Source organism: Prionailurus viverrinus, chromosome D2 (assembly GCF_022837055.1).
Source record: "Prionailurus viverrinus isolate Anna chromosome D2, UM_Priviv_1.0, whole genome shotgun sequence".
NCBI classification, from domain to species: domain Eukaryota; kingdom Metazoa; phylum Chordata; class Mammalia; order Carnivora; family Felidae; genus Prionailurus; species Prionailurus viverrinus.
Genome location: NC_062571.1, coordinates 76,705,282 through 76,720,555, shown reverse-complemented (window position 1 = coordinate 76,720,555; position 15,274 = coordinate 76,705,282). Strand labels below are relative to the sequence as shown.

The following is a 15,274-nucleotide window of genomic DNA, read 5'->3' as shown; positions in this document are numbered from 1 at the left end:
AATGTCCATCCGTGGAAGAAAGTAAGCAAAACATGCTGTATCCATATGACGGAATGCTACTCAGCTACAAAAAGGCCTGAAGTTCTGATATGGTCCACAGCATGCACGAACCATGAAAACATGATGCTAAGTGAATGAAACCAGTCACAAAAGTGGTCGTAAAAGTCACTTATTATATGATTCCATTTATATGCAATGTCCAGAACAGAGACATCTATAGATAGACAAAAAGTTGACCAGTGGTTGTCTGGGCAGAGGGACAGGAGAATGGGGAGTAATTGCTAGTGGGTGCAGGGCTTTCTTCTGTTGTAATGAAAATGGTCTAAAATACACCATGGGGATAATTGCACAATTCTATGAATACACTAAAAGCCATTTAATTGTATGCTTTAAATGGATGGATTACATGGTATATGAACTCTATCTCAAAGAAGGTGTTTTTAAAAATATATACACACAACCCAGGAGCAAATGGCGGAGACAGGTAGGTATCAACTGCTGAAGACCCCAAGCCCCATGGCTGGCTGGCTGGCTGGCTGGCTGGCTGGCTGGGGATCTGAGCCCACACAGCCATTCCTGGAGCTCTCTCTCCCTGTCCTCCATCAGGGTCCGCCTGCTCTGGGTTTACCTCTCTGGCTTAGTCGATAGACTGTACAAAGGTTCCGTAGCAAGTCAGCCAAAGAGCAAGTTTCCAAACATCCCCCTTTAAGGGAAAATGGTCCGCCATCTAAAAAAAATCTTTAATCTTTGCAAATGAGGAAAAATACCAGTAGTGAAGTTAAAGAAATTTTAGCAGTATTAGAAAGAATGACAGCCACAAGAAAAAGTAGAGAGGAGCTGACAAGCAGGAGAATTCTAAAGAACTGTGTGCAATCGAGATGCAGACACACAGTTAACTTTGGAAATTCAAATGGGCACATGAGACCCATCAGAGAATAATCCACCTGAGAGGAAAATGTAGTGAACCCGAAGATGGTAATAATTCTGTATCTGAAAAAGCATCACCTCTGGAATAAAAGAGAAGACTGACCTGAAACAACGATGGCTTCTGCTCCAGCTCCTCCAAAACCCAAATGTAAGGCTCCAAACCATGCCCCCCATAGGGGTCGACGCTGGGGCCAGCCGCAGGGTGGCAAAGTGTCTCCCATTACCTCAAAGATACCAAGACTCCTGGGGCGCCTGGGTGGCGCAGTCGGTTAAGCGTCCGACTTCAGCCAGGTCACGATCTCGCGGTCCGGGAGTTCGAGCCCCGCGTCGGGCTCTGGGCTGATGGCTCAGAGCCTGGAGCCTGTTTCCGATTCTGTGTCTCCCTCTCTCTCTGCCCCTCCCCCGTTCATGCTCTGTCTCTCTCTGTCCCAAAAATAAATAAACGTTGAAAAAAAAAAAAATTTAAAAAAAAAAAAAAAAAAAAAGATACCAAGACTCCTGATGGGCGGGTCCCGGCCTTCTACCCAAGCCACCAAGCCAAAATACGACCTTCGAAGTCACTGCCTCAGCTTCACTACCTATTCTATCCATGTCATCTTGTCCCACAGCTTCAAGGGTGGCAGTTTCTAGTAAAACAGTAATAGTGGGAAACACAAAGGGCAAGAAAACCTAGCAAGCAGCTAACCCCTCAACCGTTATCAGATGCAACTGCTTTCAGTTTGGTCAGCCTCAGGGAAAGGAGATCCTTCCCAGACCAGAGTAGAGAGTCTCAAACCTGAGCCGTCTGTCCCTGTCACCCAGTAGACCACGTGCAGATTCCCACAAGTCTGTGTCCCCTCTGCTCCCCCAACCCTGTCCTCCTCTTGAGAATCCATACGTCACTTCCTCAGACACTCCTGATGTCCGGCGTAGCAGCGGGGCTCCCTGCCCATCTCTTCTCGGACCAAGTCCGGTGTCTGTGCTGAAGAGGCAACACACAGAACCATTCTCCCATCAGGAACTGGCTACGTGTGAGAACCAACAAGACACAGAAGACGACACCTCGGCCAATGAGATGTAAGCTGATGGGACAATCTTCAGAATCTTTCTGTGTCCTATAGCACAGAGGTCACGAGGTTTCACTACGTTCATGACTCTGGCTCTGATGGGCCTCTTTTGTCCACCAATGACCACGAGGAAGAAGACAAGGATGAGGACGGCAGGGGTGAATGTGCTTTGGCATGTGACATAGGCAAAGGGGTCCTCTCATCACACTAAAACTTAGCCACAGACCGTCTAAGAAAGAATTAGAAGACAAAACACCTCGCAGGGGTGACACGTGAAGAAGAGAGGCAGGGAATCCAGGAACAGGTTGGAAATTAGGAGACTTAGTCAGAGGCCCACAGCCGAGGAATTTGAGGGAAGAGATATCCTTAACCCAAAGGAATGGGTAGGGAAGGATTCAGGGACACTCGCTGCCTAGTATGGGTTATCCGAGTAAATTATTCTTCCTCAGGAGCTTCAACCAAAGATGAGCAGAACACAATCACCGTCTCCCAGTTACCAGAAAGCCCAAGGGTATAGTGCAGGATTAAAGAAAAACGAGGAGTTCAATCATCGGGCACTAGAAAGGGGTGGAGGGGTCAAAAAAAATCAGAAAAAAAGAGAAGTATTTCATCATGTGAATGAAGAAAGGACAAAACTGGGATAGGCATTGGCATCTGGAAAGTTATTACGGGTTTGGGAATCTAACCACCCAGCAATTTTCTTAAAGACCTGATCTGATCCCAGGAGAGGAGACCAGTCTTGTTTCAGCTGTTCTGGTACATACGGTACCAGTAATTTATGTTGTGCCAGTGAGCCCAGTTGCCAGAAAAAAGCCTGGAGTGTTTTCATACACATTTTTCTTAAATGCAGGAGGCTTCTTCTGACTCTTAACAAGCGTGCCTACCCAAATTGTGCAGCAAGCTTTAAATACAGCACAAACACACTTTACATATTTTTAAACTCCTCATCCAGGAGACCAACTTCATGTGAGAATTACAGGATTGGAAATCAAATCAGGTGTAATGTGACCTTGCAAAATGGTAGTCAGCTTTAGAAAAGAACATTTTGGGGCACCTGGGTGACTGTCAGTTAAGCATCCGACTTTAGCTCAGGTCATGATCTCATGATCTCACGGTTCGTGGTTTCAAGCCCCACATTGGACTCTGTGCTGACAGCTTGGAGCCTGGACCCTGCTTTGGATTCTGTGTCTCCCCCCGCCCCTTCCCTGCTCACACTCTGTCCCTCAAAAATAAATAAACATTAAAAAAAAAAAAAAAGAACATTTTGGTCTTTCCCTATTTCAATAATCTCCAAAGCAGAAATAAAAATACTTGATCTAAGGAATATGATATTGACAATCACAACACCTTTACAAATCTGAAGTGCAAAGTTAAAATTCAAGCAAACTGCAGGTGTGCTGCCCATAATTATTCCTGAATCTCCCTCTTTTGGGATGCTGCCTTAAGTTGAACTAATGTTATTTAAAAAACACACACAAAAACCTAAGGTACATGAATCAAAAATGTTTACCAAATGGCTCATGGGAACCCAGAAGTTTTCCACTAATTTGTATGTAAGAAAAACCTCATCTCTTATTTTATGAGTCTGAAAACTGCATCCACACATACAGTATTGATTATCAAAGTGAAATAATCCAGGAAATTAAAGTCATGGAAGGATTCCCTATGAACCTACAGTCAATATTGTTTTTAATTTTAGTATACATATAAATATTACCTTGCATTCAATTGTTCTTTCAAGCTTGTTTTATGCCTTTTATTAAAAGCACATGAAAGGTAAAGTGCAATAAAATCTAAACAGAGCCATTTGTCCTCAGAGCTTGGTCTAGAATTTTCTGCAATGTTTCTAATTCATAATATTGAAGATTATAATGTTAGATTTTAGCGTAAAAGCAAACACTCAATCTGTGAATGAATTTAGATCCTGCTGTTCCTTTTGAAGAACAACTTGAAACTGGATGGTTTTCGTTTAAAAAATGTTGAGCATTCGTTGGCCGATTGATTTTGTGAAAGGCCAGGATACTTTCCAAACAATCCAAGTAAGTGCCACCATTGTTCCTCTTGCTGCACTCAGTTGTGGGCAACAGAGCAATAAACCTAGATTCTGGGGGGGGGGTGGGCAGGCAGCTGTGAACTGTAGTTCTACAATTTGACTCAAATATGGATTTTTTTTAAAAATTGCATTAAAATATGTCTCTTCATTGCCGAGTTTTTTAAATGCCCCTTCAATTTTGCACCCAAAGTGAGTGCCTCTGTCAGCTTGCCTCAGTTTCCAGCCCTGGTATATGAAAACTGCCATGCACCAAGCATCCATGCCCACAGCTTGATGGACAGCCACTAATGCTAATTATGACAACAACATCAGAAATAGAAACACGTTAGTTACCAGAACGTGACTCCAACTCACCTGGGGTCACAGTCAATGAGGGCCCAGCCCCCATGGAACTTTTCATCATCAGGCAGCAGTAACTTCATATAACTTTGTAACAGCTGGCTAATTAGTTCCTGGTGGCTTCGCTGATTCTCCTTATGCAAAGCTTCATGCTCTTTCTCCTTGGTAAATATGGAATAAAGATCTTCTGTCACTGGAATGCCTTGCATCAAATCTAGAGTAGAAAGTGTTAATATCTATCATCATCTTAATTTGCTAATATAATTTAAAAAAAACAAGACAGTGTAAGACCTAAAACAATAAAACGCATAAGAAAACATAGGCATGGGGGCGCCTGGGTGGCTCAGTTGGTTAAGCGGCCGACTTCGGCTCAGGTCATGATCTCGCGGTCCGTGAGTTCGAGCCCTGCGTCGGGCTCTGTGCTGACAGTTCAGAGCCCGGAGCCTGTTTCAGATTCTGTGTCTCCCTCTCTCCGACCCTCCCCCGTTCATGCTCTGTCTCTCTCCGTCTCAAAAATAAATAAACGTTAAAAAAAAAAAAATTAAAAAAAAAAAAAAAAAGAAAACATAGGCATGAATCTTTGTGATCTTGGATTAGGTGGGTTTTTTCTGGTTTTTGTTTTTTTAAAGTAGGAGTCACACCCAGCACGGAGCCCAACAGGGGGCTTGAACTTAGAACTCTGAGATCAAGACCTGAGCTGAGATCAAGAGTGGGATGCTTAACCGACCGAGCCACACAGGCACCCCCCCGCATTAGGCCTTTTTGTTTCATTCAGATAGGGCACAAAAATCACAAGCTACAACAGCAAACTAGACAAAGTGGACATCATCACGATTAAAAACTTGTGTGTCTCAAAAGGCAATGCCATGAAACCGAAAAGAATCTACAGAATGGGAGAGAGTGTTTACAAATCACCTGATAGGGACTTACATCCAGAACGTACAAAGAATTCCTACAAATCAGTAACAAAAAAAACAAACCAATTTTAAAATGGGCAAAGGAACTGAACAGACCAGCTAACTTCTTTGTGGTGTGGCATATAGCTCAAGCCTTCACACAGCACTGTAATCCATTCCTTACAGGTGTTCAGGACAGTGAGCCTAGCAGCTTCTGGGAGAGAGCTGCTGGCCACTGGCCTTACAAGGGGAAGCAGTAAGCCCAGACTGCTGTGGCCTCACGCCTTCTCTCACCTTTAAAGAAATCCAGTTTCAAGATTAAGGTGAAGCTGACGCAATGGATGGTCAAACAGAGAGGGACAGAGTCTGGGTCCTCAATGACTTAACTGAGCTGCTAGATCAACCAATGGAGGAAAAGTGTCTTATTTTTTCTTGAATAAACTGCTCAAATCCAATTTTCCGGTCAACACACACCCTACCTATGGGCAAAACCAAACTTTTTTATACCAGACTTCTCAAATACCTAACTGACCAGTGTATAGGCCTTACCATTGCATGTATGGCAAATAATCAGATTAAACAATAGAATTTCAAAAATATTCTCAGAGGGATGCCTGGGTGGCTCAACTGGTTGGGTGTCAGACTCTTGATTTCGATTCAGGTCATGATCTCATGGTTTGTGGGATCGAGCCCCACGTCCAGATCTGCGTTGACAATGCAGCCTGCTTGAGATTCTCTCTCTCTCTCTGCCCCTCCCCTGCTCTAAAGCATGCACTCTTTCTCTCAAAATAAATAAACTAAAAAGCAAAAAAATTCCTCAGAGACCATAGGACGAGTTGTTACTTTGGTTCTAACCCAGAACGTTCTACATTTACTTTAATCCTATGAGGTAATACTTTCATGAAAATTAAATTAAAAACGTGCCACTGTATGAATTCCACTGGGCAATCTACCTCCATGTCCTCTTCTAAATCGTGATAAGAACTGGTTAGGATAATTTCTAAATAAGATACCCTAATATCATGTTCATTCATGCTTACAGGAAAGGATGGTGTGCTGTCCACAGCAAGAACATATGACAAATGTCATACAGGGCAAGAAAGACATCTCATCACATCTTTCAGCCTTGAGTAATGGAAAAACAAATAGAACATGGAGTTTTCAGTTGATGAAATTTTAGGGTACCTCATGCCATACTCCAGGAACCTCAACTCTGCCTTCTGTTACATGAATAGCAAACTGACAAATACACATGGAAATGAGTGGTTGCTTTTGTGCTTCAGCCTAAAAAAATCTGTCAAAGTCTAGTCTTGAAAAAGTTTGAATTTGATTTCTTGGGTAAGATGCTCAATATAGAAACACAAGTAAGTATATTATAAAACATGCGCTGTGTTAATGAAGTTGGTTTCTGCAAAACACTAGTCAGGGAGGAATAACAAATTTTAAAGAAAGAAAGCCATTTATGTTCCTTACCTATAACAGCTTGCCTATAAGCATCCTTAAATCGATTCAGGTAATACCGATTTGCCGAGTTCACACCATCTTTCATAACTCCAGCTAACTTCCTTTCTCCTGTCCTTGTAAAGTCACCCTGTTGAGGAAAAAGTCATTCTGACAATTGATTCAAATGTAAGAATTTTCCCAAAGTCAATGTGGGCTTTCAATACAAGACCAAAATTCTATAGGCTTTTATAATCTCTAAACAGTGCTGTTAAATTAAAATACCTACTAATAGGGGCGCCTGGGTGGCGCAGTCGGTTAAGCGTCCGACTTCAGCCAGGTCACGATCTCACGGTCCGTGAGTTCGAGCCCCGCGTCGGGCTCTGGGCTGATGGCTCAGAGCCTGGAGCCTGTTTCCGATCTTGTCTCCCTCTCTCTCTGCCCCTCCCCTGTTCATGCTCTGTCTCTCTCTGTCCCAAAAATAAATAAACGTTGAAAAAAAAAATTAAAAAAAAAATACCTACTAATATTAGGCTATGACACAAGCACATCAAATAATTAAAATGCTATTTGTGGCATTAAGTCTTCAGTTAGAAGGTGCTTTAAACTAAATCCATTCTTGGCAACCTGTAGAATTTCTAGAATTTACAGGTCAGAACTTACTACATAACAAACAAAAAGACCTAAAGCCTCAACCTGGTAGGATACTCAAAAACTACAAATTTCTGATGTCGGAAAATGTGGACCATTCGCTAGAGTTTATTACAATGGTGTTTAACTGGTGGATGTGGATGTTTGTGTCCAGAGAGAAAGAGATTTCTGTATTTTTCTGTATCTTGCTGCCCATTACAATTTCTGTAGAATGATTTAATGAAGAGCTAAACTGTTTTCTCTTGCTTTTCAAGAGAGGTGTCAGAGCAAGGCCCTGGAGGGCAGTGATTTAAACTTAAACAAAAGGAAAGCACTGTCGTCTTTTTTGTTTTTCCCCATCACAACCCTACTCTTTCCATCCAAGGCGATTTCAAAAGCAGTCCTAACACTGATGGCTTAGGAAGAACATATTGCTAATTAGTGAAGTTATTCATAGGAAATATTTAGCAATTGCTAATTAGTGAAATTATTCATAGGAAATATTTAGCAATAAGAATCTATTATGAAGAGAAAGACATAAATGCTGAGTCCAAAGAAGTGTAATATCAAGGAAAAAAGAAGTATTTCTCCTTTTCCTCCCTGCTTTACTGAGATATAATTGGCAAGATATAAATGGTAGTAGCACTGTGTGACTTTAAGGTGTATAATGTGATGATGTGACCTACATATATATTATGAAATGATTGCATTAAGGTCAGTTAACATATCACCTCACACAGTCCGTGAGTGCGTGTGCGTGTGTGTGTGTGTATGTGTGTGTGTGTGTGTGTGTGTGTGTGTGTGTGTGGTGAGAACATTTAAGATCTTCTCTCTCAGCAAATTTCAAGGATGCAACACATATGTTTTTAACTATGGTCACCATCTTGCACAGGAGATCCCAGAACTTGTTCATCTTATAACTAGAAGTTTGTATGCTTTGACCAACATCTCTCCATTTTCCCCTTCCCCTGGTAACCACCAATCAACTCTTGCTTTCGAGTTTGACTTGTTTAGATTCTACACACAAGTGAGATCATACAGTATTTGTCTTTCTCTGTCTGGCTTACTTCATAACACAATGCCCTCAAGGTTCACCCGTGTTGTTGCAAAGGCAGCATTTCCTTCTTTTTTATGGCTGAATAATAGCCCACCACACACACACACACACACACACACACACACACACACACACACACATATATCCAGTCACTCACTCCACATTCATCCACCACTGGACACTGAAGTTGTTTTCATGTCTTGGCTATTGTGAATAATGCTTCAGTGAACGTGGAAGGGCAGCTATCTCTGAGACACTGATCTCATTTCCATATATACCTATAAATGGGATTGCTAGATCATATGGCCATTCCATTTTCATTTTTTAGGGACCTTCCTTACTGTTTTCCATAATGCCTGTGCCAATTTACATCCCATCGATGACATCTATTTTTCCACATCCTTGCCAATACTTGTTATCTCTGGTCTTTGATGACAGCCATCCTAACAGGTATGAGGTGGTTAGCTTACTGAGTCTGGATTGGCATTTCTCTGCTAATTACTGATTATCAGAGTTGAGCACCTTTTCATATACCTCTGGGCCATTTGTAGGTCTTATTTGGAAAAATGTTCAGGTGTTTTGCCCATTTTCTCACTCAGATTATTTGTTTTTTTGCTACTGAGCTATAGGAGTTCCTTATACATTTTGGATATTAGCCCCTTATCAAGTATATGGTTTGCAAGTATTTTCTCCCATTCTGTAGGTTGTCTTTTTGTTCTGTTGTTTCTTTTGCTATGCTGCAGCTCTGTCATTTGATGTAGTCCCACTTGTTTATTTTTACTCTTCTCACTATGCTTTTTGTGTCACACCCAAATAATCACTGTTGAGGCCATGTCTCAGAGGTTTCCTCTATGTTTTCTTGTAGGAGCAAACTGTAAAAGCTCAGGTCTTGCATTTAAGTCTTTAATACATTTCAGTTTAATTTTTGTGAGTGGTGTAACACAGGGGTCCAACTCAATTCTTTTACATGGTGAATATCTGATTTTCCCATCACTATTTATTGAAGAGGCTATCCTTTCCCTATTGGAAATTCTTTTTGCTCCACCTTTGTTCCAGCTTTGTTTTGCTCCAACTTTGTTCTTTCTCAGAACTGCTTTGGCTGTTAAGGGGTCTTGTGGTTCCATATGAATTTTAGGATTTTTTCTAGTTCTGTGAAAAATGTCATTAGAATTTTCTTCTCTAAGTTGATTTATTTATTTTGAGAGAAAGAGGGAGGGGCAGAGAGAGACAGAGAGAGAAAGAGAATGAAAGAAAATCCCAAGCAGGCTCCACACTGTCAGCACAGAGCCTGACACGGGGCTCAAACTCATGAACCACAAGATCATGACCTGGGTTGAAACCAAGAGTCAGATGCTTAACCAACTAAGCCACCCAGGCGCCCCGCCCTTATAATTTTCATAGGGATTGCATTGAATCTATAGACAGCTTTGGGTAGTATGAAAATTTTAACAATATTAATTTTTATGATGTATGAACACAGGATATTTTTCCTTTTGGGTCTCTTTCCTTGATGTCTTAACAATTTTCACTGTACAGGTCTCTTACCTTCTTGGTTATATTTATTCCTAAGTATTTTACTGTTTTTGATGCTACTGCCAATAGAATTGTTTTATTTCTTTTTCAGATATTGTTAGTATATAGAAATGCAACAGATTTTCATGTGTTGACTTTGTATCATGTAACTTTATTGAATTCATTTATTAGTTCTAACAGTTTTCTGGTGGAGTCTTTACGATTTTTTTATGGATAACATCATGTCATCTGCAGACAATTTTACTTCTTCCTTTCTGCTCTGAAGGCTATTTCTTTCTCTTGCCTGATTGCTCTGGGTAGAACTTCCAGTACTATCATGAATAGCAATGGTGAGTGGGCACTCTTGCTCCTGATCTTAGAGGAAAGTGTTTAGCCTTTCACCACTGAATATGCTGTTAGCTGTGGATATGTCATATGTAGCCTTTATTATGTTGAGTTACATTCCTTCTATACCCAATTTGTTCAGTTTTTATCATAAAAGGATGTTGAACTTTATCACATGCTTTTTCTGCATGTACTGAAATGATTATACGATTTTCATCTTTCAGTCTATTAATGGGACATATCACATTTACTGATTTGCATATGTTGAACCATCCTTGTAGCCTAGGGATAAGTCCCACTTGATCATGACGTACAATCTTTTCAATGTGCTGTTGAATTCAGTATTTTGTTGAGAATTTTTGCAGCCATATTCATCAGGGATATTTGCCTGTAATTTACTTTTCTTGGACTGTCTTGGCTTTGGTATCATGGCCTCATAAAATGAATTTCAGAATGTTCCCTCCCTTCTATTTTTTGGAGGAACTTGAGGAGGAATAGCATTAATTCTTCTTTAAAACGTTTGGTAGAATTCATCGGTGAAATCATAGTAGGCTTTGGCTTACTGATTCAATTTCTTACTCATTGGTCTGCTCAGATTTTCTATTTCTTCATAATTCAGTCTTGGTACGTTGTATGTTTGTAGAAATTTATCCATTTCTTCTAAATTGTCCAATTTGTTGGCATATCACTGTTCAGAGTAGTCACCTGTGATTGTATGTATTTCTGTGGTATCAGTTGAAACGTCTCTTCATTTAAAATTGAGTTTTTTTTCTTGATTAGTCTAGCCAAAGGTCAATTTTATCTCCAGAAAACCAGCTCTTAGTTTTGCTGATCTTTTCTACTGTTTTTCTCATCTCTATTTCAAATATTTCTGTTCTAATCTTTATTATTTCCTTCCTTCTGCTAACTTTGGGCTTACTTTCTTCTTCTTTTTCTAGTTCTTTGAAGTATAAAGTGAGATTGTTTAAGATCTCTCTTTTTTCTTAACGTAGGCATTTATAGCTATAAACTTTCCTTTTAGAACTGCTTTTGCTGCACCCCATAAGTTTGATATGTTGTGTTTCCAATTTCACTTGATTCAAGACATTTCCCTTTTGATTTCTTCTTTAACTCACTCATTACTCAGGAGTGTGTTTCATTTCTACATATTTATGAATCTTCCAATTTTCCCATTATTGATTCCTAGTTTTATATCACTGTGGTCAGAAAAGACACTGATATAATTTCTACCTTTCTGAACTTGTTGAGACTTGTTTTGCAGCCTCACATATGATCTGTCCTGGAAAATGTTCCACATGTGCTTCTGAAGCATGTGTATCCTGCTGTTGTTGGATGAAATGTTCTATATATGTCTGTTGGGTCCATTTCACTGTTTCCTTATTGATTTTTGCCCAGATGACCCATTGTTGAGAACAGGGTATTTAAAGTCGCCAACTATTACCGTACTAGGACTTAGGCAAGTTATTTCTCCTTTTCATTCTATTAGTCGTTGCTCTATATATTTAGGTGTTCTGATGTGGGGTGCATCATTTAAACAAGAACTTGTACAAGGACTTCTAAAGTTCAATTTCTTTAATTAATAAAAAGCTTTTTGAGATTTATCACTCAACCAAAGATGGACTATCTGATGCCTGTTGAGACCTTGACAGTTTTTTTTATAAGAAATATCCTGAGATGAACTATTACCTTAAAGGAAAATTAACATAAAACTAAACTAATTCAACCACTTCCTATTGCCCACAGAGGGAGCATTTAGTGACCAGTAACTATAATTTACATGTAAATTAAATTCTGTGAAGAATGGCTCTGTAGGATCCTCCAAAGACTTATTCATAACAACCACGAAAAGATAATAAAATATTTCTTCAGCATTTACTATGTGCCAGGAATGACCCCCACATGCACTAATGCGTATAATCCCATGACAATTTTTTTTTAATTTATTTTTTTTTTTTTTAATTTTTTTTAACGTTTATTTTTGGAGAGAGAGACAGAGCATGAGCGGGGGAGGGGCAGAGAGAGAGAAGGAGACACAGAATCCGAAGCAGGCTGCAGGCTCTGGGCCATCAGCACAGAGCCCGATGCGGGACTCAAACCCACCAACTGTGAGATAATGACCTGGGCCCAAGTCGGACGCTTAACGGACTGAGCCACCCAGGTGCCCCTTTTTATGCTTATTTTAAGAGATAGAGAGAGAGAGAGCACACAAGAAGGGGAGGAGCAGAGAGAGAAGAAGACATAGGATGTGAAGCAGGCTCTGGGCTCTGAGCTGTCAGCATAGAGCCCGACACAGGGCTGAAACCCATAGGCTTCGAGATCATGACCAGAACAAGATCATGACCTAAGCTGAAGTCAGGGCTCAACTGACTCAGCCACCCAGGCGACCCTCTCATGACAATCTTTTGAAGTGTGCCTAGTATTATCCTGTTTTACAATGAAGAGACAGACACAGAGAGGTTAAGTGACTTGTCCAAGGTTGCAGAGCTAGTAAGACGCAGGATTGGGGATTCAAATTCAGTGGAGGCCAATCATCATACTAGGGACTGAGTCCTGTCAATGGACACATTTTATCTGTACAAAGTTTTAAAAAAAACAACTATTCCACATGAAATTCCTCATTTCCGAACTCCCGTGAAAAACTGGAAAATCTAGCAACCCTGGGCCTCTGTCCCAAAAGGAAGCAGAACAGTCCCCTCCTGAGACAAGATATGCTTTTCCTTAGGGTCATACCCATCTCCCCCTTTAATCTAATGGGTGGTCACATTACCTGGCCTCAGCAGGATGTGAATGTGTGATTCCCACCTTAGCCAAACATTCCTGAAAGGAGTCAGCTACATAGACTACCATCTGTAGCCCACATATCTTCCTCTCAAAAGCAGAGTCAGTTTTCAACCACGTCCTATCTCCCCCAGAATGATCCACAAAAGCATGCTGCACTTACTTACCTTTAGAGCAGCTGTCCCAGCATATTGTCTGCTAATGGAGTCTCCGTTGTTGGCCCACATTATCTGATAGATCCGATTGCATTTCACTGGTAGTGGCTGTTCCGGGGGCATCACACCTAATTTTTTTAGCTGAAATCAACACATTGGTGGATTAGCTACATATAAGCCAGGAAACCATAGCATAAAATACACACTGCAGAAAAAGGAAGCATGTTCATAAACAGTTTAGGATCCTCAAATAAAAGTAATGGTGTTTTCAGACTTTCCCCCCAAAAAAGCACGGTTGGGAGAAAGTTTTACGAACTGTTACACATGAATGAATAGAAGGAAATATTTATACTGCTTTGGTGTAATTTTTAATGTGTAGGCTCTTATTATATTTTGTCTGTGTTTTTAATTTGCCTATGAAGTCAAACTATCAAAAAAGCCTACTGAGACAACAATAACACTAACGGTAACACAGCAGTATGTGCCCAATAAAGGTCAACTCTGTGCTGGGGTTCTAAGAGATTGTTTATATAAATTATTTCCTTTACTCCTCATAACAACCCTAGGCAATCAATACTCTTATTACATCCATTTGAAGGATGAAGAGACAGAAGTTTCGAGAAGCTGAGTTCTTCACATGGGGTCAAACCTCGTATGTGGTAGACAGAGCCAGTGCTTGGACTCAAAATCTGGCAGCTTTAGTGTAACATTAGAAGGAACGGACTCACAATCTCAAACAGTCACTAGGCTCTATCAAAAAAGCCCTGAAACCATGCTAAGAATTTCCACCTTGAGAACTCACTACTCAGGTGTTGCGGCGTTCAAAGATCTAAAGGAGGACACCGAGTGACAGGCGTAAGGACTGCACAATGCAGCTGCAACCAACTGGGGCGTGGAGGGTAGAGGCTGGTCCTGTGGTGCCAAAGGAGCCAATGGCTGGAGAGGGCGCTGCCGACAGGACCATAACACAGGTGAAGAAGCCTGTTCCTTCTCCTTCCTCCAGCCTCCTGGTCTTCCTCTGGCACCTCCTACTGGCAGAGACCAACACAGAGCTCGGGCTGAGCAGAAAGTGTGGCAAACTCCCAGCCCCATGTGCACAAGGCAGGGTTTGGAGCTGAGAGAAAAAAGGCGTATGACCACAAAGTGCCACCCAATCGACGTTGAAATGCAGGGGTCTCGTATTCTTGAATTGAGTACGTAAGAAAATGCCCCTAATTCCACTCATTTCTAGTGAAGGTTGTACTCGGCAGGTTTGAATGTAACAAGGTTGTTCGTATGCTGTAAATTGTCTACAGAACAAAGATTTTAGTTACTTGTTTACATGTGGGGAAGAAAAGTTAGAAATGAATACTTATAAATCCGAGGGACCACCAATTACCTGCTGTTCCATGACCACTCGCGCAATGGCGGCTTGGACCACGTTGGTGCGATCCAGGCAGTCCATGCAATTGACACGAAAAATCCCTTCTTGTTTACATATTACTCCAGCTTGATCCACCCTTTTCAAAAATAGTGCGGGATTATGTTACAATATGAAATACTTCAGCAAGTTTTTCAAAAACCACAATTCCTTAGAGTAGCATAACAACAATAGCACTGGTTATCCATTGTTTGACATATCATTATGTGATGGGCATGACTGAGTACTTTGTAGACGCTGTTGTTAATTTACATAGTAACTTGGTAAAACAGATGTGATTATTCCCATTTGGGGAAAAAACAAAAACAAAACTGAGGTACAGTGACTTGCTCCAAGTTTCACAACTACGAGGCAGAGGTGACACAACCCCAAATTATGATATTTAAATATATATATATATATACAAATATTTAAATATATATTAAAGCCAGAAGCCACTTTAAAACACCATCCTGTCCCTCCTTTTTGACTCCAAGTAGAAATGCATCTGAACGCATGGAGCTTGAACAAAGTCACTTTACCACTCAGTGAGAAGGCATGCAGCATGCCTTGTGCGTCTAATTTCTCTGTCCACCTCTGGCCTTTCGAGTCCAACTGAAGGTTCTTCCCTAGCATTTAAGCCAATTTCTTCTTCCTACACCTCCCTCCTGCAGTCTGAGAATCATCTTCCTTCTAA

The 15,274-nt window shown here is 40.9% G+C and overlaps 1 protein-coding gene across 3 annotated transcripts in view; it reads right to left on the bottom strand.

Moving 5' to 3' along the window:
- The window catches only part of INPP5F (inositol polyphosphate-5-phosphatase F), a 98,494-nt gene that overhangs the window by 20,233 nt on the left and 62,987 nt on the right, over positions 1-15,274 (bottom strand). For 2 of the 3 annotated variants that reach the window (XR_007145237.1, XM_047824637.1), the window contains exons 12-15: positions 14,557-14,677; positions 13,191-13,319; positions 6,735-6,852; positions 4,381-4,579 (exon numbers count right to left, since the gene is read on the bottom strand). Coding sequence is in view for 2 of the 3 variants with exons in the window: in XM_047824637.1 (XP_047680593.1) it covers positions 4,381-4,579; positions 6,735-6,852; positions 13,191-13,319; positions 14,557-14,677 (567 nt within the window). In the remaining variant the exon portion in view is untranslated. Of the gene's footprint in view, positions 1-4,380; positions 4,580-6,734; positions 6,853-13,190; positions 13,320-14,556; positions 14,678-15,274 lie in introns of those variants that run through there. The other variant, XM_047824638.1, reaches the window with a different exon arrangement.